Source organism: Vanellus vanellus (assembly GCF_965231255.1).
Source record: "Vanellus vanellus genome assembly, chromosome: 1".
NCBI classification, from domain to species: Eukaryota; Metazoa; Chordata; class Aves; order Charadriiformes; family Charadriidae; genus Vanellus; species Vanellus vanellus.
Window position 1 is genome coordinate 128,009,209 of NC_138905.1, and position 27,090 is coordinate 128,036,298.

The 27,090-nt window shown below is 35.8% G+C and overlaps 1 protein-coding gene across 1 annotated transcript in view; it reads left to right on the top strand.

Moving 5' to 3' along the window:
* Positions 1-27,090, top strand: part of CFAP47 (cilia and flagella associated protein 47) — a gene marked incomplete at both ends in the record, with an annotated part of 360,013 nt that overhangs the window by 317,898 nt on the left and 15,025 nt on the right. Inside the window, 5 exons of the mRNA XM_082490749.1 lie at positions 3,283-3,442; positions 4,088-4,182; positions 7,547-7,708; positions 23,477-23,648; positions 25,122-25,283. Of these exons, the coding sequence (XP_082346875.1) occupies positions 3,283-3,442; positions 4,088-4,182; positions 7,547-7,708; positions 23,477-23,648; positions 25,122-25,283 (751 nt within the window). The remainder of the gene's footprint in view (positions 1-3,282; positions 3,443-4,087; positions 4,183-7,546; positions 7,709-23,476; positions 23,649-25,121; positions 25,284-27,090) is intronic.

Consider the following 27,090-nt stretch of genomic DNA (forward strand, 5'->3'; position numbering starts at 1 on the left):
ACATAAATATACAGTTAAGCAATTAGAGATCTCTGATGGGAATGTTTAGAGAACTGAGAAATTGGTCAATTTTTAAACTTTAAAACAAAACTTTACATTTATTAACAATAAATTTAATGATAATGAGTAATTCTTACACACTGCTAATCACTATTACGACATGTATAAAAGTGTTATTTCTTAACAATTATATCCTAAATTAGCAATAAGTATATGATACCATGAAGTTGATGCCATATAGTTAGTGGTGATGGTTTGGGTCCTTGACGTTTCTTCACCATGGAGGTCAAAGCGGTCAGACTTGAGAGAGAAGGACAGCTCTGATGAGAGAAGTTGCAACTGAAGTGGTCTTGTTGACTTTCTTCTCCATCTTTTCTTGGTCATTGCCAGTGCTTTATGCTTCTTGCCCCCTCCACCTCCAAAGGGCAATCTCAACAGCTCCCCATGCTGTTTTTTTTTTGTTTTGCTTTTGCTAATCATCCTTTTTGTGTATTCAGCAGGTTGTTCTGCCTATTTGCAGTCCCTTCTGCTTGCCATGTGCCTCATCTTGCAGCTTCTGTAACCTGGATACCTACTACCTGCAACTTCCTGTGTCTTTGTCCCATTGGTGGTCACATTGCTCACAAACTTGGTTAAAATGCCTATACGTTGTGTTTGGATGTGCCGTAACAGTGTTATGAAGTGCTTAAATACTGTTGTTGATGACACTATTTTGGTATGCATGTAAGCATTTGGATTCAAGGCAACCTAATTGCAAATATATCCTGAAGAATAAACTTGCGGTGAAGTTCTGATGAGTAAAGATATTACCAACCTCTGCCTCAAGTACACCAGAGTAGGCCCAAAGTGGGAAAATCATGGTAGAGAGGTGCTGCTTCTCTCACAGAGGGAGTGCATCAGTGCTGTAGCTGACTTCTGCCCCAGCAGGATGGATCCTAGTTCAAATGTTTTCAGGAGTATGGCAGCAATGTGTGTAGTTGGCTTAGTTATTTCAGATACTGGATTAAAAAATTAGTTGCTAATTGTAAAGGTTTTCAAAAAACCCTTTGACCACATTATTGCCAACAATTGTATATATCTTGCATATCTTTTAAATCTTGGCTATGTACTTGATAGATAATGCATCAAATAGGGAGATTAAGATCTAAAGAAAAATCTTAAATCTGTATGAAAAGAAAAAAGAAGAAATATAGTTTATTTTTTCATCTAGATATTATCATTTTTAATGGATTTTTAGTAAGACTATTTTCAAGCTATTTGAAGATACAAGACTTTTCAAGTAATATTTCAAAGACAATTTGCTTCTACAAATACACAAAAATCGAGCAATTACAAGTGCAAAGCAGTTGGTTTATTTTCATAACTAATACACAATAAAACTCTTATGTACAGAAATCCAGATATATTTAGGTAAGAATTCCCTGCTGTTTTTAGCGTCCATAACAATGTAAGGCAGTGGTCTACATTTGAGATCCTGAGGCATTGTTACCAAAAGAGGTAGAAATCCTGCAGACAGAATGATTTGGCTTTAAATAATCCCAACCTTCCTAATTTGAGATTGACTTTCCAATCTTAATTTGGTTATATTTTTTTTTAATTTGAGTGTTTCTAGCTAAAAGCTTTACAGCTACAGAACCACACTGACTCCAGTGGGGTTATATACTATAGGAAGTACCTACACGCATATTAATTTAAATCTGCTGTTAATCTACCCAAGCTAATTTGGATATCTTTATGCAAGGTTGCTGTTTGTGTTGAAGGAATAAGTGATAGCAACAACAGATTGTGAGGGAGCAATAGAATCTGCAACGTCCAGTAAACGTTATAATTAAATGCTAGCAGAATGTTGGTGCAGATGAGGACTCCTGACTTTTGTTCTGTGTTTTGGAGAGCTGTCTTTCAAACCCTTCTCTCCCACCCTGCTGTGACTTACTTGACCTTTTTTTGCTTCTGGCCATTCCTGTCTGTCATCATTTTACTCTGTCTCCCTACACGTCCACTTTCATTTCCAAACTTCCATGCATCCAACTCTTTTTTGTATTTTGTCCTTCCCAAGACTGCATTACAATTTTCTTATCACCCACTCTGCTATAGCCCTCAGCGTTGAGGTCTTCACCCTCAAGCAACTTAGGCTGTAGGAAGGTGAACATTTGAAGCACAAGATAAAGTGTCCCTGCTGACATTTTTTGAGCACACAGCAGCCCGTGGTTATCAGAAGCAGCAATCACAGGGACAGTGCTGCTTGTCCCATGCATACTAACTTGAGCAGATTCAGTCATTCTCAGAGAACGATACCCATAGGCCTGTATTAGCATGTAGGCGTTGTAGCAGGCATGAAAAATTATCACAGAAATGGATTTAAAGCCTAATGTAGAAGTAGTTACTCATAACTAAGAGGCTTATCTGCAGATAGAATTAAAGCTGAAACCCTAACTCCAAGATGTCAGTTCCACCAAATTTCAAGAAATTGTTTCAAAGCCAGGAGCTTGATAGTGAAAAGACCGTATGATTTACTTGTTCTACTTTGTATAATTTTTCTATAACATTATTTCTGAAATAGCTGGAACACACCCTGAGGTAGATATTCTGACACTTGGCAGACTGGCAAGTCATCGGGAAAAGGCCCTTACAAATGCAATATATCAGGCCGCCTTCATTATAGGCAACATAGGTTTCCTTTCCTTTTTAAAAAAACAGCAAAATCAGTCAGATGAAAAATTGTACAGAAGAGACATGGCTTGTATAATAATAATGTAGATTCTTTCAAATATGTTTCAATTATGTCTCGAACAAGAACAATTGCTTTTGGATTGGTCTTTTTTATGCAGTGTTATTCTCTTATGTTGCAATGCACAGATGCACAAAAAACATGAGTCAGGCCCTAGAAAATCATGAGATTGAATTATATATTTTACACATGATCTTTGAATATTAAATGTGGGACATGCACTTAATCACGCTTGGGGTTTCTTTGAGCCTTCAGGGTCTCCCTGAGTCTCATTTCAAGCTTTATCAGTAAGTAGAAGTCTAAACACTTTATGTGAACTCCTCTGTTCAGGACATTGAATCACAAAGTACCCTATTACAGGAAGACAGTCCACAAATGCTACTATAGGATGAGATTTGGCTGTAGCAAGAGCAGGGTAAAATGAAACTTGTTATCACAGGGAGAATGGTACACTATGATAAAATGTTAGTGCATCAAAAAGAAAAAAGAAAACATATGAGTAAAGTGATATAAATAATTTTCGAAATACCATAGCAATCTGTTCTATTTTACAGGATGCCGATTAGCTCCGAAAGAAAAACTGGACATCCCAGTGTTATTCATGCCAGATACAATGAAAATGTATGAGGCTTTGGTGGTAATTCATGTAATGAGGGAAAATGGTGAAAACTGGCCTTATGAGGATTCTACTGAATTAAATAAAGACTTAAAGAGGTAATTTATTCTAATAGAACAAAAAAATATAGTTGAGGATACTCAATTCTATCATCATTTTCTCCGTCAGCTATTTGTGCGTAGCTCTCAAGGGCAATCAAGTGTCTGATTTGGAGGGCAACAGGTATCCAACATAAGCTTTTAATGTACCCTGCAAAGCATGCAGATTTAGGGTAAGACTTTTATCTGTTTCAATACCTACTCATTTTAACTTTAAATAAAGAAAATGTGAGGTACTAGCTGCCAGTGCAGTTATGGATATTAAGCAAATGAAAGCTCTTACATGGCTCTAATTTTTGAGTATATTTGTTCTAATAATCATTCTCCTGTGGACATGTTTATGTAATGCATAAATTGCATAAACTTTGTTTCAGTGTAGACATGACATAAGAGAGAGCAGATCAGGCCAAATGTTCTCATATTCTGGCAGAATAATATTCGAAGACACTAAACTAAGTGGATGTAAATTGTTGCTGTTCTGATTTGTTTGGATTTTATTTCATATTTTTCTTAGATATGTTTAGCATTACAGCATACAGTAAAATGGAGTCTCACCTCTCCAACAACTCTTAAGTCTAGCTTACTTTGGAAAAAAAATTCTCAACAGTTTACCATAATGATACTCTTCATTTATTTTCCAAGCAGTGTTACTGTAGCAGAGAATGGGGGAATTCAGGGAATACTCTGGATCTATCCGGTTCATGGAATACCTGAAGCACCACAGCAGAAATTATTTCCAGGTAGGTAACGATTGAAAAAAACTCGAACAATAAATTTAAGAAAATTAAATAGTCATTTGTGTTCTCACCTATTTGATCACGAGAATTTGCAGTAGCACTTCTTAAAAAAAGAAAAATCACATATTAAAAATCCCCAATCTACAAAGCAAATCGAGATCTATTAGTTTGTTCTCATTGTGGATAAAAGGAGCCAGGAGGAGCTGAACATGTCAAGGCTTGTCCCCTTCAGTGTCCCAGTTAATGCTGAGTTGGAGAACTGAAGGTAAATCAAACGAAAGACTGTCACAAGGGTGGATTTCTGCTTGCACAAAGTCTGGAGACTTTAAAGGGTACAAAATATTGGAGTAGATGTCTGCTGTTTCTCTCAGCCTTGAATTTAATTCCTTAATCAAAACCAGAATATAGAGTGTTGTGAATAGCAGTAAGTTTTCCACTTCCTTCCTTTTCACTTGCTTTAAAAGACGAGTGACATTCATCGGGGTTTTGTTGTTACTTATTTTTGGGATTGTAAATGTTTATAGATTTGATGCATCTATTTTTTAAAGGTGTGATATAATTCCAGAATTGTGAAACAGAAATCTTGAAGAACTTTTTAAATCTATAACCCTGATGAAACTACAGCTCAAGGTGTAGATGAGGAACAATTTTATACCAACTTGTCTTTTCAGTTGTCTTTTGATAACTGGATATAATACTGTTCTATACTAAATAGGCTAAGGTACAGGGATAACTCCTGGAAAACTACAGAAATAGATATTTTTGCTGTCATTAATTTAATTTGCTTAAGGACCCTTTACTTCCAGACAAATGCCAATGATGTGGTATTAATTAGAGCTTTCATCTCTGTAATTTCCACTTTAATACCGTAAGGAATGAAGCAGAATATTATCATGCAATCAACTGTTGCCCAAAATGATGGTTTTAACGAGTCTCATTAGCATTAAAACTATGTATATTGATGTGAATGTTTGTTGTGTTATTTAAAGCTGTTATGTAATTCACTGGCAGACTTTGAGATAAATCTCCCTTTTACTGGGCTGTTGTTTTCATTAGGTATAGAAGTAATGAATTAAAACTGTTCACATTCATAAATTGCTTAAGTGACATCACTTCTGTATATGATCAGAAAGTTAAGTAATGCCAAATCTTAAGTACTTTAAATTCCCAAATGCTTCTTTAAAATAGCAAGACTGAACTTTAGAATATTTATAAGTGTGTTATCCAGGAGTTTATGTTCAGTAAATGTTTGTAATGCATACAAGTAGCATTGCATTCATTTTAAATACATATCTCTTTTTGGCCATCACCATGTTATGTTGGGCTAATTTATTTTTTCCTATGGAAGTACTACATCTTTCATTGAAAAATAACCTGGAAAACTAAAATACCTGTTTGTAAGTGTATTTATGAAACAGATTCCATTCCTGCCTTGATTCTGAAAGCCTATGGTTTTCAGTTATAAATAGACTTCTTAAAAATCCCCGTTGTAAGGTATGAATCCAAAGCAGGTAATTTACAAGAAACCTATTCTGTTTTTAATTCATTGTTTTTAATAATGATCGAAATAGTATTATCGTTTCTTTTAATGCAGACATTTTTAAAAATTGCCTGGGGGCTACAAGCTGTTATGTCAAAACCCAAAGCTGCTTTGCTAGTATATTAGGCAGTTCATCTTTTGTGTCATTCTTATTTGCATCTTAATATACTTAAACTTCTAGAAGTCACTTGGCTTAGTGTCTCATGAGACCAATTAACATCATCAGTGGTCACAACCTATGTAGTACATGTTAAGTAGATTACAACTTGGCTATCTTCTAAAAGTGATTACAAATGGAGAATCACCCAGAATATTTTTTTAATTCTTGTAGAGTCAAAGCAGTATACAATAATTTAGACTAGAAGAGACCACTGGAAGTCACTTAATCCAACCCCCTACTCAACTGCTCAAAGCCAGGTCTAATTAGATCAGGTTGCTCAGCGTGCAGTCAAATCCCACACTGATCTGACTTTTATCCATAAATATTACTTAGCCATTTAGGAAAAAGAAAATGTAGAATAATTTCTGGTAGTAAGATGAGCTGCAGAATAGAAATGATGTGGAAACAACATGTGCACGCAGTAATCTGAAATACTTGGTAAACTGGTGTAATACGGACAGTGTAATTTGTTGTTAAATGTAACACCATGGATCTCGAAAATAAGATGTGTTTTTAACTATTTCAGTAACTCTCCCTCATAGAAATGCTTAGAAGAGAACTATGGAAATTACTTAAACACCGTTAAACAGGAAAAGACGGAGGAAAAAAAGGTTCATTATTTAGAGAAAGGAAATGACTTGAATATGCAATTATCTGTTTTCCAAAATAATGATTATGAATCAAGCTCCAGAACTGAAAGTTGAAGCTAAATAAACATGGTATAGAACTAAGGTTTCCATCGCTCTTTTTTTAAGCTCTTGACATAATTACTTACCAAGATATGCTTATAAATTATTTGTCATTAAATCTTGATGTTAAGTTCAGAGTAAATTTTTAAAGAATCATTGGATATAATTCTGATTAAAATAATATTTAGATCTTGAAAGTAAGAAGTATGTAATCAGCTCTTCTTTTTCATGTTGATTTGTGTAACTCTAGAATATTTTAAGTCTTTTATTTGGGAACCATATTCTTCTTTCAGTTTTTGCATCTAATTTTCTCCTCTTTTTGTGCTAATAATTGTTGAAAGAACCATAAACAGTAACTATTGAGGTAAGCTTTATAAAAACTAGTGTATAAGCTAAAACCCAACTACCTTGTATTGAAAAAATACATGTATTAGAAATAGTAAATTAAAAACACTTACTGAATTAAAAAACTCTCAGTCATGCTTCAAAGAGAAACTTATGTTAGAATGCTTTTTATTCTGGCATAATTCTATAAAAGCTGCGATTTGAACAACAGTATTCTTAAATTAAGAATTCAAAAAGTAACTTAATATTCCTTCACTTAACTTTTAAAATTCTTTCATTTCTTTTTTTCCTTTCAGTCTTCCTTTCTCATTGGCATATGTCAAACTATATCATAATTTCAGTTTGCAAATGAACTAAAATGAAGATACGTTTCATGATTACAGACAAGGGAGAAATTTGCAAGTGCTGCTGTGAACTAACTATAGGAACAAATTTTCCTTTGCTTAGCAATATTTTCTACTGCTTCACTGAAATAGAACAATGGCAACTGTGGGTCGGGGAAAACCTTTTAATTGTCTTGGTCCTTATTGGAATTCTGTCATTCGCTAAGCACATTTAACTTCTATGTTTAATTGTTTTGTTAAAACCAGGATGCTGACGCTTTACAAATAATGGGTTCTTGCTTTTCTGTAGCTGTGGTACGCTGTCGAGCCAGGCAGAGAGTAGAAAGAAGAATAGAAGTGCTGCTGACTGGTGTAGTTCCTGGTGCAACTGCTATGCCTGCCGCAAGAAATTCTGCCCTAGCCAATACAACCGAGCCAGCCGACATCCAAGAAGAAGTTCAAGTCACTGATGGTAAGAACAAATAGCTTGGATATCATGCTATTTTAGGGACATTGCAAATAAGGTAGGTGCTCCACCAAATGTAGCTCTGCTGTGACAACAGATGATGTTTAGACAAATCCTTCTCTCGGTCCATATTTCTACCCAGTTGCAAATATGGGACATTCGTATAACAGTACGTCTTCAGTTATAGGCACCTTTGAACCTGAACCTTTCTTTTTGTACCTGTCTTGGACGTGAGGCTTGCACATATACCCTCAGTCCTTTGAAAGAGAATAGCCTCCACAAAGTCTAAAGTTTGCAAAAATATGTCTGTGTAAGCATTGCGAGGAAATATTTATGTGTAGGTTGTCCCTGTTTGTAAGATGCATTCCCACCAGCAGGCCAATATCTGCAGCAAAATGGATTGAAGAAGCAGGCCGTGTTTGAAAGAAGCAATAAAGCTTTGTAAAAAGATAGCTTCCACTTCCTGTTAATCAGCAGAGGACACAGTGAAAATCAATGTCTTCAGAGATACACCAGCTTTTCATATTATACCTCTCTTTGAAACAGAATGGCATAAGTAGTAAGAAAAGAGTGCTTGTCACTGCTGTATGCCCGGCATTTCTGTTAACAGATGTGTTTTAACGGTCATACTTACTACAAGAAATTACGCGTTGTTACGCTTTACCTTCATCAATTATTGCACCTTTGAGACTTAACTTGCATTTCTTTTTGGGTTCAAAATCATCCTACTTCTTAAAAAAAAGCAGCTATTTAAAAATTCTGACACATGACATGAGACATCCTAATGCATGTTTAACATAGCTGTAAATGAGGGGAAGGGATTTCACCCATGCTCCGACTTTATCACAATGCATTGTATAGTGATAAAAGATAAGTCTACAAAAGTTGCTATGATTGCGATCTATTAGGCAATTGGTTTGAGAGGCAGAGAAACTTGGCTTTTGTGTCACATTTATGCCGTTTATAATCTGGCCCAATAAAGGCTTTGCAGGAATACCGTGTTACAGAAACTCTCCTGCCAAAGAACTGAAAAGCTGTAAAATGCAAATCAAGAGGCATTACATCCTTCCCATAAGGATGATTTTCACGCAGACATGCCCCCGCCCCATGACCCATGTAGTCTCGTATTGGCAATCACTGTCCGGATCTTTAAACAGATTTTATTTTCGAATGCTTTTAAAACAGGAGAGGATCTGAGGTTGAACTATTAGCAAGAGCTTGCACAGCATGTACTTACTGATTAGTTAATATTTTTAATTACTTAGTTAAACTTTATATTTGTTCTTCTTGCGGTGACAAAGATAATGTGTTGTCTGTGCATGTTATTATCTTATATTCCCGTATTGCAAAATGACAGCGATCAGTCTAGTAAAATAAAAAGATGTGAAGTTCTCAATGTACATTCGTGCCTCTTTAGAGAACTGTAAATACTATTATTTAACTTTATTGAGCCTTGTGAGAACAACTGTGTATCAAAATACATTACCTTTTTTTTTTTTTCCTGCTGTAGAATATGAGGCTTGGCTCTTGACTTGTCCTGTATGAGTAGGCTACCTTAAACATACCTGAACTATTTCCCTCCAACATGGTGGCATCTGAATTGACAAGAACATGCATTAAGCAATTCGAGGCAGCGTTTTGAAAGACTTGCAGATTCATGATGCGTAGTGCTTGTTTTATTCATAGGAATAATTTTTCATATTTATTAACGCTGGCTTCTGCACATACTGCAAGACATTGATTTGGGACATTGCATCTTTCAAGCAAGAAGTCTGGTAATGAAATGCTTTACACCATGGGTAGTAAGATCATTTATAACTGCTGCTTTTCATGGTTTTCAATAACGTTATAATGTCATTATTGCTAGATGAATTTGATGCCTGTTAGGAATCAAATTTAATGGTACTATCTCAGCTTTCTGCAGTCTACCAGTAATAACGTAAATAAAAGCGTAAACCTCTAAGATAACAGCCTGGCAAGCTGTTTTTCATTTTTTCTCTTCTGAAAGAGTGATTCATCAGAGTGTATGTGTGATGTGCAGTAAGCAGTTTTTATATCCAAAGATAAATGACGATAATTACTGGCAGATCAGATTTAAACAGCTACCACTGTGCTTCAGTATTTAAATTATTTGGACATGTATAAATTCTTGGGAAGTGAAAAATCTTCAAGCATGTATTTTATGTTAAAATAATTCAATTTCATCCAATCCAAAAGATATCATTTGAAACAGAAAAGAATTATAATTTATTAAGAAAGAGGGGACAATCTAAATATTGTCTAGCTAAAATGACATAGTTTTTCAGAAGTCAGCAAAGTTCCAGTGATGAAATCCTTAAAGCTTAATGTGTCAGACATAACAATTATGATAGGACCCTTTTCAAAAATAATTTTCAATTGTATTAAATGTGTATTTTTTTGTATTTTTCATCTGTTTTCTTACATATGGCTCTAAAGACATTTTTTTCAGTAAATGAAATTTAAGACCCAAGATTAATCCAAACAAATGTGAAATTTGTTACTTTTTATTCTAATAAAACAGCTTTTTTAGTTTAAATATTCTATGGCAAATACAAACATGTTTAATTTTCCATGGTCTCCTAAGAAAAACATCAAACTTTAATAAATTATCAGTTATTGATATTTGACTGAAATTCAAAAATTTCTAAGCAACCAGTCTTGACTGTCTTGAGAGCATGTGGAGAACATAGCCACAGTACCTTCTGGTTGAGAAAATACACTAATCAGTCCTGTTCTGCTTCTGTTTGTAAAATGGTCCTTTGTAACCTATCTTTTCAATTGCTTCAGTTCATCACGTGAACCAGAATAAGGGCTGACTGTTTAGAATTAACTTCCCTAATCTTTATTAATTCGGAGCTCTTCGCTCAGCCCAGAGGCTGGTCTTAGTTCCTTGCTCCTGGGTTCTTATTTCTGGGAAGGTTTCACGACAGCTAATTTTGGTGGGAAATGATGCTGTCCAGGTCCTGTAGGGTAGCAGAGGTATGAGGGGGTTTTTATGATATGTGCAAGTTTCACAGCTGCGCTGACTTCTGACTAAACAGATGGACAGTTCAATTGCACCTAGTGGTTAAATAACATTTTCCAGATATGATAAACCATAATGTACTTTGACATACATTATGCACATTGGCCTACATTATGCAAAGCGTATCTGTACCCTTTGTTTCTCTGTTTACAAAAGCAGCAAATATATATATATTCTGTACAATTTTATAGCAATTACCTAACATTCAGAAATTCCTGACGCTCATCAGAATATACAGAAAGCCTCTATTTTCTTTAGTTTTATTAAAGCAGCTCTTTCAAACAGGGGAAGAAGAACAACATGTCCAAACACATATTAAAAGCTATTCCCCCCAGCAAGATTTTATGTTAGGCAGTGGTATAGATTCCACTGAATGCCAATTTGATGTGATGGATCTGGACCAGGAAGCTCGCCTTTTAGAAATGAGTTTAATAAAATTGGGTATGACCAAAGAAATCTTATCAGCATAAGAAATAAAAATGCCAGTATAGATGGAGACAAAATATTCTTAGAGACTTATCTCTCATCCAGATATTTTCATTTAATTACTGATAAAGTGTGTAGCAGTTAACATTGAAGGCAATATGAAGAGGATAATAGTGAAGAGGATAGCTCTGTATCTTACTTAACCCATCTCTCTATTTTCAGAATAATCATGGCATTATTTTTGAAATGATATTTGAGAATGAGAGAATTATAGCTATATAAATGAGATGATTAAGTGATTTTTTTTGCTCTGCGAGAAGTAGAAGAACAATAAAGTGTTTTGGAGATTAACAGGTGGTGAAAGCTGTGAGCAATGGCCACATGAAAGTGTTGACAAGGGGGGGAACCCCCCAAATGGGTCCCTCTCTAATGGATTATTACCTTGTTGTTAAAGTGCCAACTCCTGCTGGAAAACAGTAGAATAAAATAGAAGTAGTAGAATAGAAGTAGTAGAATAGGTCATCAGAGTACAAATGAAAGCCTAGATGGATTATTTGGTCAGCTACATAATTTTTGTTAACATCTGGCTGTTTGTTTCTTTGAGTGAACCATGGGAGAGATTTGATGTATTGTTTATTTTCTTTATTGAACTGTGATACATACAGGCATTTTAATGAAGAACTTCAAATGGGACTTTACTTACCTGATGTTGATATACAAGGTTGCTACTCAGTCCATTAAAAAAGAAACAATTTAGCATAATTTCTTCTCTCACAAGTAACCCCTCCTACTCCCATTTCTTAATATAACTATGATAAATGTGACTAATAAGGACAAATACTGAAAAAAGAGCTTGTGAATTGTGAACTAACATCGTTTGTAACTGCTTATATTTCTTTTTACAGGACACTCGCTCATTTCTGTTTCTTTGCCATTTTATAAAATGTTGAAGCCTGCAAGCCTTAAGAATGAGAGTCATCACTATGTAAATTAAAATTACTTTCTAACACCTATGTAAAATCATGTTCTGTTAAAACATTCAACACTTACAGGCAACCAGATCAATTATAAACTCCTCTGAAGTTATTTATTCAGCTTCACAAAAGTGAAAAAAAAAAAAACAAACCACAAAACCAAACGCTTAATACAAACCAAACCCAGAAATGATTCAAGTCTTCCTGGTGTTACTTTTCGGTATGATGTATATTCAGGAAAAAATTAGATGTTCAAAAGAACTGATTGGCTAGCCAAACATAACGTATCTCTGAAACAAGAACACACAGATAGATATCTCTTAAAAATGGCTTTTGAGTTAGCGGCTAAGGGAAACCTAGGCAATATAATTTGCTGCAAAAATGTGTGAATTACTTTAATTGTTATACGACTGTGATTGCCTGTGTTCCATTTCTCACATTTCTTGTTCACATATTTTCCTGTAATTTCTTTGGTTGGGTGATAAGGAAGTATTGCTTCCATAGGAATGGCACCACTGCAGCCTTGTTTTGTAAAGATATTTTGGGAAAGCTTCTGTAAGTCAAAAGCATAGTTGGACAGGTCTCCGGGATCTTAGTTGTTAGTTGTAGTTAGTTATTAGTAGTTATTAGTAGTTATTATGTAGTTAGTTGTTCTTCTGCAGAATCATAGGACCTCACAATGAACCATCTGCATTAATTTGCACTATTTTTTTCACATTATTTTCTCATTAATTATGGGCCATCAACAAAGCATAGCTAATCAAAGCCCTTAGATACGAACTTTGTAGGTTTTTCCAGAAGAGTGGACCAGTGCTCACCCTGGCTGTGTTTGCATGCTTTTCATCATAAAAAAGCAAGCAGAAGGTTTATACACCTAAGTTTGCATCAGATGATGTATCTGACAGTCACTGTAGTAACAAACACATGCACACATACGAGTCTATCCCAAATGCTTTTTATTTTTTATTACATCCTATTATAATTTTTGTGCTAAAATTATTTGTCCTTGTTTTCTTCTGCCTCTGAAGCTGCACTGTTCAAGTATTTTTGTTAGAGAAAATGAAGTTATCGACTCTAGATCTCCTACTGTCCCACATTGCACATTTCCAATAAGAACATGAAGCAAAAAGGAAAAAACAAAATTTCCTCACTTGTTATGGACAATGTATGCAACGCTATGTTTTTGTAAATAAGTACATCAGGCTAGTAGTTTTGACAGTTTAAGAATAAGTTGATATGAAGCTTTGAAGATATAGGCAGAAATTAAAATTATAAGAGAAGTGACTAGAAGTTACACAGAATCACCAGAGAACACTGAATGATACTGTAACCCTGAACCATTACTCTTTCATCAAGCCAGTTGAGTAAGACAGAGTGAAACCTTGGAAATGTACTACACAAACTTTTTATTGGTTCTGAAACTTGATTTGTATCCAAAAAATAACACAAGTGGGTACCTCCCATGAGATTACAACTGTCTTATAGTAGAGGTATTTATACTCCCCTGTGTTACAGATGTTCCACCTTATGTGCAACTGAATGCAGTTCATTGGATAAAAAAAGGGAAGCAAATGTATGTGTCCCTAGTGATTAGGTCATATTAAAAGAGTCAATAGATAAAGAATGCATCCTTTTGTGATAGGCCATAGTATAGTGTAAAACTATCTGTGGCATGCTTACAGATGCTAGTGACAGTACAGAAACAATTTACCTGCATCAGTAGAAAGTTTCATGTGCATAAATTTACATTTTTGTTAATATTCAATGAAAAAATAATACGTGGTCATCAAATCAAAGGTTATATCATAGCACAGATATTAGAATTGAACTTATATGAGGAAACATAAACAATTTAAGTTATTTTGATGTGATATAAGACATAGATTCTTTCTACCTTATTTATAGAAACGATACTTTTATATGAACAGGTGAGGAATACTTGCTGGGAAATTTGTCTTTTTTACATATCCCCTTACAAGTTAGAAAGAAATAGAGACAACCACTCCATCTGAGATTGCAAGTTTCTATTACCCCTTTTACCTGTGTATATGTTAGTTGTGTAGTGTGTTTTTGTAATTTGCAGAGCTACTGAGTGTAAGCTTTGAGTATGTGGGGCCATGTTCTCAAAACACAAAAATCTGGTTTTGTATAGGAAAATCTTCAGGCTGAAGTTCTTTAGTCTATAGTCACACATGCTTATTTGCCTAGCAATTTAGATTCAGATATTGGGAAGTTACAAAACCTAGGCTGACATCTTTGTCATCCCAACTTCTAACAAATGCAGCTAATAAAAAAAAACAAAAAACAAAAAACAAAAAACAGAGCAGGAACAATTCCTGGTCCCTAGGTCCCTGTTTCATACGATGACCGTAAATCAATGGATATATTGCAAATCATGACAGCTATCATATGTCCTTCTCACAGGTCCTCAAAAAAGAACACTCAAAACTTTACAATACACACGTGCCCATGCCATATCTCTCTTACTGACATCCCCCACAACAAAGCTGAAGTTTTCATTGTGTTCAACAGGCAACCAGATTCTGATCAGTCTAGCCTGTTTATGTTAAGAGAAGTTATTCCATTGTTATTATAGAATCATAGAATCATAGAATTGTCTAGGTTGGAAGAGACCCTTGGGATCATCGAGTCCAACCATCTACCATACTCTACAAAGATCTCCCCTACACCATATCCCCCAACAGCACATCTAAACATCTCTTAAACACATCCAGGGATGTGACTCAACCACCTCCCTGGGCAGTCTATTCCAATGCCCGACCACTCCTTCTGTGAAAAATTCTTTCCTAATGTTCAGTCTAAATCTACCCTGTTGGAGCTTGAAGCCATTCCCTCTTGTTCTGTCATTAATTACCTGTGAGAAGAAACCAGCACCAACCTCTCTAACAGTGTCCTTTCAAATAGTTGTAGAGAGTGATGAGGTCTCCTCTCAGCCTCCTCCTCCTCAAGCTAAACAGTCCCAGCTCTTTCAACCGCTCTTCATATGGTTTGTTTGCTAGGCCCTTCACCAGCTTCGTTAGCCTCCTCTGCACTCGCTCCAGCACCTCAATATCTCTCTTGTATTGAGGTGCCCAAAACTGGACACAATACCTGAGGTGTGGTCTCACCAGTGCTGAGTACAGGGGCCCAATCACCTCCCTACTTCTGCTGGCCATGCTATTTCTAATACAAGCCAGGATGCCGTTGGCTTTCTTGGCCGCCTGGGCACGCTGTTGGCTCATATTCAGCCGCTTGTCAATTAGAACCCCCAGGTCTCTTTCTGCCAGGCAGCTCTCCAGCCACGCTTCCCCAAGCCTGTAGCGCTGCATGGGGTTATTGTGGCCCAAGTGCAGGACCTGGCACTTGCCCTTGTTGAAACTCATACCATTGATGTTGGCCCAATGATCCAATCTATCTAAGTCTCTCTTTAGAGCTTCCCTATCCTCCTGGGAATCAACGCTCCTGCTTAACTTGGTGTCATCTGCAAACTTGCTGATGATACACCCTATGTCCTTATCAAGATCATCAATAAAGATGTTGAACAGAAATGGTCCCAACACTGAGCCCTGAGGCACACCACTTGTGACCGGCCGCCAGCTGGATTTAAATCCATTGAGCACCACTCTTTGGGACCTTCCAGTCAGCCAGTGCTTGATCCAGCGGATCGTATGCTCATCCAGGCTGTGTGAAGCCATTTTTTCCATGAGAATTGTATGGGGGACAGTATTGAATGCTTTTCGAAAGTCCAGGTATACAATATCAACAGCCTTTCCCTCATCCAATATTCTGGTTATCTTGTCATAGAAGGAGATCAGGTTCGTCTGGCAGGACCTGTCTTCCATAAACTCATGCTGACTAGGCCTGATCTATCTGCAATACCTACTAATTAATTTAAAACATTTTAAAACACGCTGTTATTAATCTTCTAAACAAACTTGCATTGTAATTGCAAGTAAACAGTAGCTCAACAGATCAGATTGTAAGGTCTTTTCAGCTTCTGGAAATACTGCATTCTGTAGCTGGCAGACTCAATAGATGTAAAAGTGCCTTTAAAATCAGCAGGAAGATCTTTGCTACGTATGCGCTATGTTATTTCAAGCATTGTGAGTTTCAGAGTTTTCAGATGAAGAAGTCTTGGATTGGTTTGTGTCAGCTCTACAGAATTTCAAAGGGTAAATATATGGTACTGGATATAGGAATATTTTAAACAGCAGCGTTTTCTGATGCGTTGAAAAGCTGAAACTGGCCTTGCTGAGTAAGAGCTGCATGTCAGTGCAGTTTAATACATTCGGATTTTTAGCAGCAATCAGCCAAGGTGTTCCTTCTCACTCAAAATTGTTTAAGACTGATCAAGGCTGGTCAGAAAAATCTATTTTTATAAAAGAAAAACAGTTCTAATTTTACACCCAAGTTACAAGACAGAAGTTAAAAGTAGCTAGAAAACACTTATTTTCTCTTGGAATGGGTATTTTAAAATTATTTATTATTTAACCTTACTTCAGGAAAAGCACTATAGGTTATATAGACAAACAGCTGATTTACGAAGTGATGCTTATATCCGCAATATTTTAAGATTGTATTCCTGAACACAAAGAATTTTATAAGTAACTATGAAGGAGGTTGAATTTCTAAATGCATAATTAACTCTTATTCAGTAGGACAAATCATATTTGTATTTTGCATGTAACCCTTATAAGAAACTACGAAGGAACTGAAATAGGTAGTGATAGGTAAATCTATTTGTTGTTCTCATTTGGAAGGTCACATTCATACAGCAGTAAAATGAGGTTTTAACTGGCAAGTGATAAAGTTCCATGGATGGAAATGTCATGTTCCAAAATATGGAAAAGGGCGTTTTCTGTCTCAGAGAAGTATACTTGATGCAGTACGTGTTGACAGTGTTGGAAGACAAGGAGTAAGAAAGATTTCTAAAGCAAGTGGTTTAAATGAATTTTGAAAAGAGAGAGAAAGTGACTAAGTGTATACAACATAATACAAAAAGCTAGAAGATTCTTTGAACACAAGTGTGATAAAGAAATTAGAGCAAAATCACTGGTATCCTTTTAACCACCTGTAGGAAACCGATAATTACAGTCATTGATGTATTGTCAAAAAAAACCCCACCCAAAGAAAAAACAGGCCCTGTGAGTTAACGTATTTCCAGTACAACCACCAAACAATAAAAAAGAAAGCTAAAACCTTGGATACTTCCTGAGGGTGAGAGGGCAGCTGGGAGGGAGGAAAGAGTATCCATAATGCTGACATATAAAAAGACTGGAAACAACCACCTTGCTATTGCTTCATGATCTGCAGGTTATCTGGTGGCCTATTTGTAAACGCACTGCCCCTCCAAAGGAATCTGAAGAAATTTGCTTGCATTGGAAGTTGGTCTTCCCAGTGACAAGCACGATTTCTTTTAGTCATTAATGTAACTACTTTAAGCATTGACGTGCATAGACATCTTCATGGTGAGTGCAGTGGAAAAACCCGTGCTATTATAAATAATATTGTTTTCAATTTAGCATTTGTGTGGGACAATACAAATTGAATGGTTAGGTTGAAAGACATCTGGAGCTGTTACTTATTTCAGGGAGTAATGTCCAAAGTGAGGCAAATGAGTCAGGATGCCATGGAAAAAATAATGTCTGCGTGAATTAAGACCACATCATAACATACGTTCATGAAGAAGCTGGTTTGATGTTGCCTGTGCCCAGGTACAGTTGTGATCTTTACTTGCTAGAATTGCTGGATAAATGAGGACAATGCTAACTAAAAGAGGAGAATGTTGAAAAAGGAATACAATGTTCTTGAAAAAAATACATGTTAATCCATTCCTTTAAAGCATTAATTTATAGATCAGTGTACAAATCTAAGGAGAATGCCAGATCAAAGCAGGATAATGCAAGAGATCCTTTGGGCTGATGAGAATCCTTTTGCTTTTCCTGAGGTTTTTGTTTCAATTTACTATGCCAAGTAATATCAAAGTAAAGAAAGAATGTTAAGAGGGGAGTATGGATAGACATAATAAAAAGGGAGTTAGTCCAGAAAGGATTCAGAGAAGGAGAGAATATATGGAAGCTAGCTGCAAGGAAGAACGCAGAAATGTATATAGACCAGCAGATGCTAGACGCACACCGTGTATTTAATATGCATGGGTTCAAAACCTGCCATTTTATTCCCTAAATGATGCTGTATTTTGAACAAAGACATTCTCAAAAAAAAAAAAAAAGGGGGGGAGAAAGTGCTTTCTGCTGCTTTCATTACACCAGAAATCTGCTTTAGCAGTAGAAATCTGGTTTAAAGAGATGTTTTGAAAGAGAAAAGTTTAGCAAACAGGAAAATAAAATGTAAGAGAAAATTTAGAAAAGAAATGTTAAGGTTGGTTGCTAAGGGAATAGGCAGTGGGATGCAAAAAAAAAAAAAAAAGATGAGGCTAACAGTGGAATTTTGCAGAGCCTTGAAGATATGGATGAAAAGCTTTAATTGGATATGGAAAGAGAAATAAATTTGTAGGGAAGAGATAAAAAGGTGTATACACAGAACTACAGTGAGAATTTCCTTGAATTGCACTGAGGATCAACGAGTATATTATCAACAAAAGGATACCACATTATTATCCATTTATTTCTTTGTATTTAAAGTAATTTGGTGTCTACTATTTGATGTTATGATATGATGTTATCTTTGCTGATATTTATAATGCTCTACATATAGCACTTTTGTACCCGTACGAAGAAATTTAGCGAAAGGCATATTCAACTACAACCAGGTCTTTTAAGGTTCTTGTGCAATTTGTTTATTCTGCTGCTATTATCCTGGAATTATGACATTTTACAGTGAGAAATAGATATTTACTTCTCAGATGAGATTCATTTCTTAGTGCCTAGATGATACTGTCTACTTACACGTTGGGATGTTCTTGACCACCTGGCTTCCTTTTACTTTTTTTCCTTTATTACTCTTATAATTCACTTTTGCTGTTCACTTGAGTACTTGCTTGAAAACTGTATTTAAATGATTTTATCTGCTGTACAGGAATGTATTCTGTCTACTGCTGCTTTTGCTGGTAAGGCATAACTGTGTACTTAATGTTTGTTCCCCACTGCCTACGGAGTTCCAGCAGTGTGTGTGAAGACTCCTGGAAGACAGTCGGGAAGCAGGAGAAGGACAAGTGCCAGATGAGAGCTGAATAGGGTTATGAAGAAAGATATTTCACGAGGCTTGAAAGGTCAACATTAGATGCCAGCTGTCTGGTAGAAGTGATGAGTTAGGGTCTAGTCCTGTAGTTTCTATTTTACCAATTTGGAGGTTATTAGATCAAGAGGGGAAGAAATCTTTGTTAGGTGTCAGGGCCACAATGGATACTTAGCTTTGAAGAATTAGCAGAAACGGTGGAAAAGAAGATCAGTGAGAGAGTGCAATATGTTTACAATCAGCCCCAAATGAAATAATTTGTCTAGCTTTTGAAAAACATGAAGCTGCAAGTTTGTGAATGGCTGGGCTTTCATTCTGTGTTTGTATTCTGTGATTGTGCTGACCTCCTTTATTAAATAACTGCAAGTGAGATTGCAGCCTGCTGAATGGGAGGTGAGGAAGGCCAATTAGGTGGATTCACTTGCAGCTCTGTTTTATTGAATCTATCCAAGGAAAAGCCCCTGTAATTGAGGACAAGCATTTTTGCAGTCTGAAAATCCTTCCATCACAGCTTTAATTTCTGCCTGTCTCATTGGAAATGGGAGACAGTGTGAAAGTAAGGAAAGTCCCTTAGAAAGTGCCTCCCCCTTCCCATTTTTATGCCGTCGGGTCTGCTGCAGTTTAAACGCTATTTGCAGAGGGCTTGGGTAGTCAGATCTCCTTTAGGTATCCACAAGAAACTGCAGCCTCACAGGCCAGTGTCCATTAGATTTTTATCATCAGAAAACACATTGTATAATGAGCTGGTCTTCAGTGAAGTCGAACACTTATTCGCTTTTCAAATAGGAGGGAGGTACAAAGGCTTCTCTAATGTCAGCGTGAAACTCTGTTCCAGGTCAGATATATCCAGTGGGCTTTTCCCAGTACCTTCTATAGACATTAGGCCCATTACCGTCTCTGTAATTAAGTCTTCTGAAGCTTGAATACAAGTTCTTCTCCACTAAAACTTCATTTAAATTCCTGAAGTTCTTATTTTGTGAACCTGTTATAGTCATCTTTTAATTTTCAGATGTATGGCATCTATTAATAAGTTTTACAGTAAATCCCAACAGTCACAAAAATTCACATCTGCTCGATTTATATGCTCAGAGTGTAAAATCCGTGGAGTTTCCACACTATCATTCTTATGAGTCAGAAAATAAATTAAAAAAAAAAAAGTGGTTTATTTCCTTTCATCTTCTTAGAGGCTATTTAAAAAAACCCAAACAAATCCTCAACACTAATTCTAGTGCTTTTTAAGAAGTATCCTTACTAGCACTTGAAAATAAATGACAGCCAAGTCATGGAGCTATATAGCTCAAAAACTTTATTGTTTTTTAAACAGCTGCTTCCCTAATTCTGCATACACAAATGTTGCCTAAATGCATACTACCTTTTGGAAGTCTTTATTTACACAAAGGAAAACACTTAAAGACCTAGATTAATTGCCTTTCAAAACAATAAATGTTTAATGCTTTAAAAAAATTGTCTTGGAATAATTACCTCAAAACCATGTTCTTACTCCTTTTCTTACTTAAATAATGCGTAATATTCTTCTGAAAATGTGAGGAAGTAATAATTTTTATAATTGGAATTTCTATTCCCTAGGTGTAACAAGCTGTATATGAGTAGTGTGCTTATATTGTCCTAGTGTTTCGATTGATAAATATCTCTACATTGAGTCAGGTGTGGTCAAAATTCTCCTTGCTACTCTTTATTTAAAGAACAGAGGTGGATTAATTCGGGTATACTTTATATCTGCATATGTGTTTGCATCAGATAAAATAAGAATTTTACCTGTATTAAAATGGTGATTTTTAAAAAGAATACCAGTGAAGGAAAACATACAAAGAGCCAGGGTAAAGCATCAAAGCATATTTGAATTGTATGCTATATTGTGTTTGGCATTACTTTAAAGAGAATGTTAATGCTTTCTCCAATGTTTTATTTATTTCACCATTTAAATTGAAACTGGAAATTCTAAGAGTCAAGAGAACTCTGAACATTGGACAGTTTGGGCGAATTTCTAGGAATGATGCGCAACTTCTTTTTTTGCCTCTAGTTTCTGCCAGCTTGTTTAGGCGGTATGTGTGTTATGGAATTGTCTACAATCAAATATTAACATATTCACAGAGGCTTCCTATAGTATGATAATACTGTAGTCTTCAGGGCAGGTGTGATGAAAATCTAATCACATTTTTCTTTTTTGAACAGTCCTAAACTAGATTGGCGGTATAGATCAAAACCAGCTAAGGGACCAGCATAACGGAACTTTCAAATATTGGCACTTATAAATGCATCATTTTTCCTTAGCTGTTGTAAATATTAAAATATTTTATCCGAATACTTAATATGAGCATAGAACAGGTTACAGGACAGCCTGGAGCAGAAGAAATATAAATACTTAATTGCTTCTGACTAAAAGGTACTATATACATATGTCAAACCAAACCCAAATGTCTTTGGGTACTAAAAGCAGCAGGCAATTCACAACGTTTTCTTCCTAGCATCTGAACTATAAAATAAGCTTTTCCTGAGTAGCATTGTGCAATATAACTGCTGAAAGAAACATCTGCTCAACAGTTGCAATTTTCTCACTGTGGAATGTTCCAAATAATGTCATCTTTTCTCTCCCATAATAAGTTAATTTTTATGTCTGAATCTTCATGTTTTGGCATTTGTCTAGGGTGACTACTGCAAGCCTTGGGCTGTGTTGGAATCTGAATGCATGGCATAAACCTTATATTTTTTCAGATAGAGAAACGACAAAGCATGGAACAACGTAGGATGGTCCCAGGAATTTTATAAACTGTAGGGAAAATGTTCATGTTTAATTTCATTATAACAAAGTAATAGTTTATGGTAATAAAGTACATTTATACTAGATGGATTAATACATGGAAATCCTGTATATTGGGTACTCCATATGTATCTAGTATGACTGGTAACCCCATATGTTGGTAATAATATTTTGCTTACATGTGTGGAACGCTGATCTAGTGTAAATCGTATAAACGTCTGTGTGAAAGATCCACTTTAAAGAGTCAGAAATGTTTCAGTATAAGTGGCTACATTTCTTAGGGTTAATCTGTGTGTTACAAAAGCATTGGCAACAAAGGTTGAATGAAGGACAAAGAAGGAATTTGTGCATTTCAGAAAAGGGGAAAGGACCGCAAGCATAGGAAGGCATCTCCATACTCACTGACGCTGGGTAGTATTACAGGTTGGCAAAAACAAAGTAAGGTTTTGTTCAAATATCTCACCGTGCATTGTTTCTTGGACTTTATATAAAAATAAATATGTAGTCTGTATTTTAGAATTTCAAATCGGAAGGCCTTGGCAATTAACTCTGCAGCTGTCTAGCACCCTATAGCCTGTGTATACATAGGGGTTCTGCCAACACGCTGCACTAAGCTGAGCAAATTCAAAATGTGCCCTGACATATGTGGTCATAGTAAAATGAAACCTCCTGTAGGATTCAGTGGTTGTGTTAAAAGACTTTTCATCCATAAAGCGTGTAAAATTTTTAAATAGATTATCATCTTGAGATTCTTTTCCTCATAGAAACGTTCCCTTCTGTGCACCAATTACAATTGTATACTGAATATCACAGTTTTCTTTATTGCAGCTGGAGGAGGCATTCGATTCAAGATCCTCAGCCGATTATTCTTACGTCATTACTACTTGGCCTTTTAATAGCTGCTGCGGGGAATAAGAGAAGAGGCTACTAGTGATATCTTCCCTATTTTTTACAGCCATCAGTGTCTCTGATGTCCTTAATGACTTTTTTTTTTTTTGAGATTGTCCCAATGGCATTACTCAAAAATAATATTACATTCTTGCAACTTTCGTTTGACTGATGAACTAGAAAGATCTCACCATAATGCAGCAGTGTTAGCCAGAACAATATTGCTATTACTGTTCACTTCTGAGTACATTCTCCAGGTTCCATTTTGCCAGAAACTCTATGGCCTTTCATATGAAATTAGAAGATTTTCCTATGCTGTCAGAGGCAAATCAGTCGAGTTTTGGATAATTACTAATTTTACTTATTTGTCATTTTTGGTAACAAATGAAAGAGAATTGTAACTACTAGTCAGCCAACTGTGTGAGGTTAGAGTGCACACAGACTGATCTTTCTCTTGTATCATTTAGGTTTCTCTACAACAGTGGAATTTCTGTATGAATTACAATATCGATCAAATGAAGTTGAATCCCAGCTTGGAGCTTTGGTTGGTATGCATCTGATTCAAAGAGAGCGGGATACAGAATCTGGAATCGTTACACTGATCTTTAATATAGTGTTTGCACCTAACAAACCGATGAGGTGAGCTCCCGTTCCTTATTTCCAACAAAACGTGCAATAAAATCCTGTCTGGTCACACGCAGCTGTGTAAGAACTTCTCTGCATTGTTTTGGTCACTTCGTTTTCACCTCTGAGATCTATTATTCTAGATTTTCTCACTTGTTAATTCTCGGTATGCTACCTTTGGTATTAACACTGACAGTGTTTGGTTTTGATGCCTGCTAGATGGTTCTGTTGAGTTACTGCCTTAGTCTGTGTGTGCATCAATTTACTTCTAAACGTTGGATCATTGAAAGACTTCCAATGAAAATTATTTTTTCTCAAAATTCGTGGAAAACCTACAGACAAGATGTTTTGTCAGTCTTGAAAAACTTTTCCTAGACGAGTATGTGTGCATATTCTTTGGCTGGGTGGGATGGTTGAATTTGAAATTAGTCTCTAGTGCCCCAGTAACAAAAGTCCACAGGAATATATTATCCTTTTTTTATAGCTGCGATGTGCAAAATGATGGGTTTGCTTTCATTTATGTTGGTATATCCTGCCACTTTAAAAGCAAACTGTGAAAGGGAGATTCTTTTTGAGAGAGGGAGGTTGTGCCTTACTTTTGAAGCAGTCAAATGTGCATGGGGAGGAAAGAAGCTTCAGTAAGATGCAGGCACACGGTAAATTCAGAGGCTCAACATTACCAGGAAGATTAGGGAGCAGTCACTGCCAAATATGATGGGTTGCATGCAAAGAGGATATTTTTACGATGCAGGACTGAACTGAAATAAACAGCAAACCTTTAGGAAAGGCTATCCGCCCACCCTATGCAGTGTGGTTGTGTCAGAGGGGAGGTTAATTTAGAAACCCTTCTTATTTCCACTCTGTCCTTTTTTTTTTTTTTTTTTTTTCAGTTTTGGTTTAGTTTTTTATCTTTGTGTACTTGAGATCTGTCAGGCTTAATGCAGAGGACTCAATGACTGCAATTAATTAGCTTCTTTATCTTCAGAATCGACAGCACCAACTCTCTTCTTAGATGGTCTGAAGACATCAAAGTCTGGAATTTTTCTAAAGTACATAGACCTTTGTCAGATCTATTTGATTCTCATATGAACTGCTGACATGTCCTAGACCAAATTCTCCTCTGACACCACAGTAAATAAAGAATAATGAGTAAAACAAATTGAGTTAAACAAATTCAACTCAGTGGAGAGTAAGCAGAAGAAGAATCAAATCTCATGGCTGTGCCCATCATTTTGCCTCATTTTATGTCCTTTCTTGTACTTTGCTGTAAATATCAAGTGCTATTTAGTCTAGGTTCCAGTCTAAGTGCAACTGATATGTTCTATGCCACATAAAATTAAGGATGTATTCCAGTTCAAAGCCTTCTGTATTTTCATTTTACTGTAGTATAGTTCTAGAAACTCAAGGCTTATTTTGGACATTAATTTACGCAGTTTATGTTTTATAATCTTGTTCTATGTATTGAATGTTTTTATCTGAAATTTTAAGGAACGAAGCAACTCTCGTAGTACAGTGCACTACAGGAGGTGTTTGGAAGTTTCCAATGCTCTTCATTGCTACGGAGCCAGAAGTGGATGATGTCATCAACATTGAAGCAGTTGGCCTGAATAAGGAATCTATAGTTAGCTTTAAGCTTACAAGCCAGACAAGGTAAAAATACTTATGATAAATTATTTATGCAGTTTTCTGAGGCAAGAACTCACACTCAGACACATTGGGTAGAATAGATTTGGGCAACAGAAACATAACTGGGCTGCAGCGATTTCAGCAATGTGTCATTAATTTCAAGTGCTGCATTGTATAGGTAAGAAATGTGATTTTGAAGCTGTACTGTAGAAAACAGAAGCATTCTACATTTAGGCTGTAGCCCCTCAAGAGAAAATTTGTGGAATAGATCCAAATGTTTGTGTTATGATGTTAAAGTTCTGCCTTAAAATGTTTTTGTGTGTTAAAATGTGTAATACAATGTTAAGGAAGGTGTGTTGTGAGATTAAAGGCTCACTATTAAAGCCTTAATGTTTTTACTAATAGATTGCTTTTCAAAGTACTTCATACTTAAACCAAGTTAAGAACAATCCTTTGCATTGTGCTTTAAAAATTTTTAAATGTGCCATTTTTTAAAGTATTCCTGGTTTATTATATAAGCACGTTATGAATTCGTCTCTACTCTGCCCTTTCACTAGATAAAATAGTATAATTCTTCAGTATTTTGTTACTCTCCTTCTTAAAAGACCTGCAGAAATCTCTCCTAATATACTTTTTACATAGTTTTCATTATTTTCTCAGAGTTTCATAATGTTACAGCAAACCCATAGTGTCATTTGTCTCCAGCAGAAAGTGAAGGAATAGATTGTGTGGTACTGATAGATAAGTTTTAAAATAGTAAACAGTGAACCTGAAAGAATCGTGATGCTTACAATCTAATTAGCTTAGGTTTTAAATTTCCTTTTTTTCTTTAAAATTGACTTTTTTTTTTTTTTTTTACTGTATATCTAGAAAGTGTGCCAGATACGCTGATTGATAATTAACTTTCATTGTAGGTACATGCTTTTGTAGCATCCCCAGCAGGAAGTCTCCTTGGTTCCAACTGATTTTTTTAAGAGCTTATTTCCAAAAGCTGGCCGTCTAAGAAGGACAGTTGTTCCAGCTTTTAGATAGCTGTCAGTGATGATAATTACTGAGGACTCTGAAAAAGGTTCCTGTCACAGTGTTCATGTTAACAGCTTCAACAGAATGGGCTGTTTCAGGAACAAAAGTGAAGCAATTGCTCTGGCAAGACTGTAACCTCCTGGTAGGTGTTTGATGATAGTAGTGAAGAGACCTAATGTTCTCCAGAAAGGTATTATAAAACCTGATTCATTATAGTTATATAAAGAAGGAGCCATGATGGAAGACAAATTCCCTTTTTCCCTTAAACAAATTTCAACATTATTTTACATAACAAGGGTTCCCCCCATAAATTTCAAATACAAAATGTAATGCTTGCATGTACTGAACGAGCTCCGCTTTGTAAATAGTGCCAACAACTGCTCTGTACATTTTATATTGCTTTATCTTATCTTTGATTTGCTTAGGAGCTTTTAGTGGTGGAGGTTTTGTTATAGAAATAGAAGTCAGCCAACCAACTTCGCATACAGGATCTGCAGTTTAAAAGCAATTACACAAACCCCCCATATATTACAGATATAATTTAATGCTTCAATAGCTCAAATGACTTAGATTAAAAATAAAACCGTGACATATTAAAATATGGATTAAAAGTTTCATTTGGGATATGCAGTGTCATCCTATAGATCTTCCCTAAAAAAAAGAGATCATCCCTTTGGAGTTTTTGTTAAATTAACAGCAGCACGATCCTGTAAAGAATCAGTTCTGGTACTTAAAAGAGAGGTGGTGTTTTTTTTCACCCTTATTTCTTCTGTGCACATTTCCTAGTGCATGGAATAAATGTTCAATT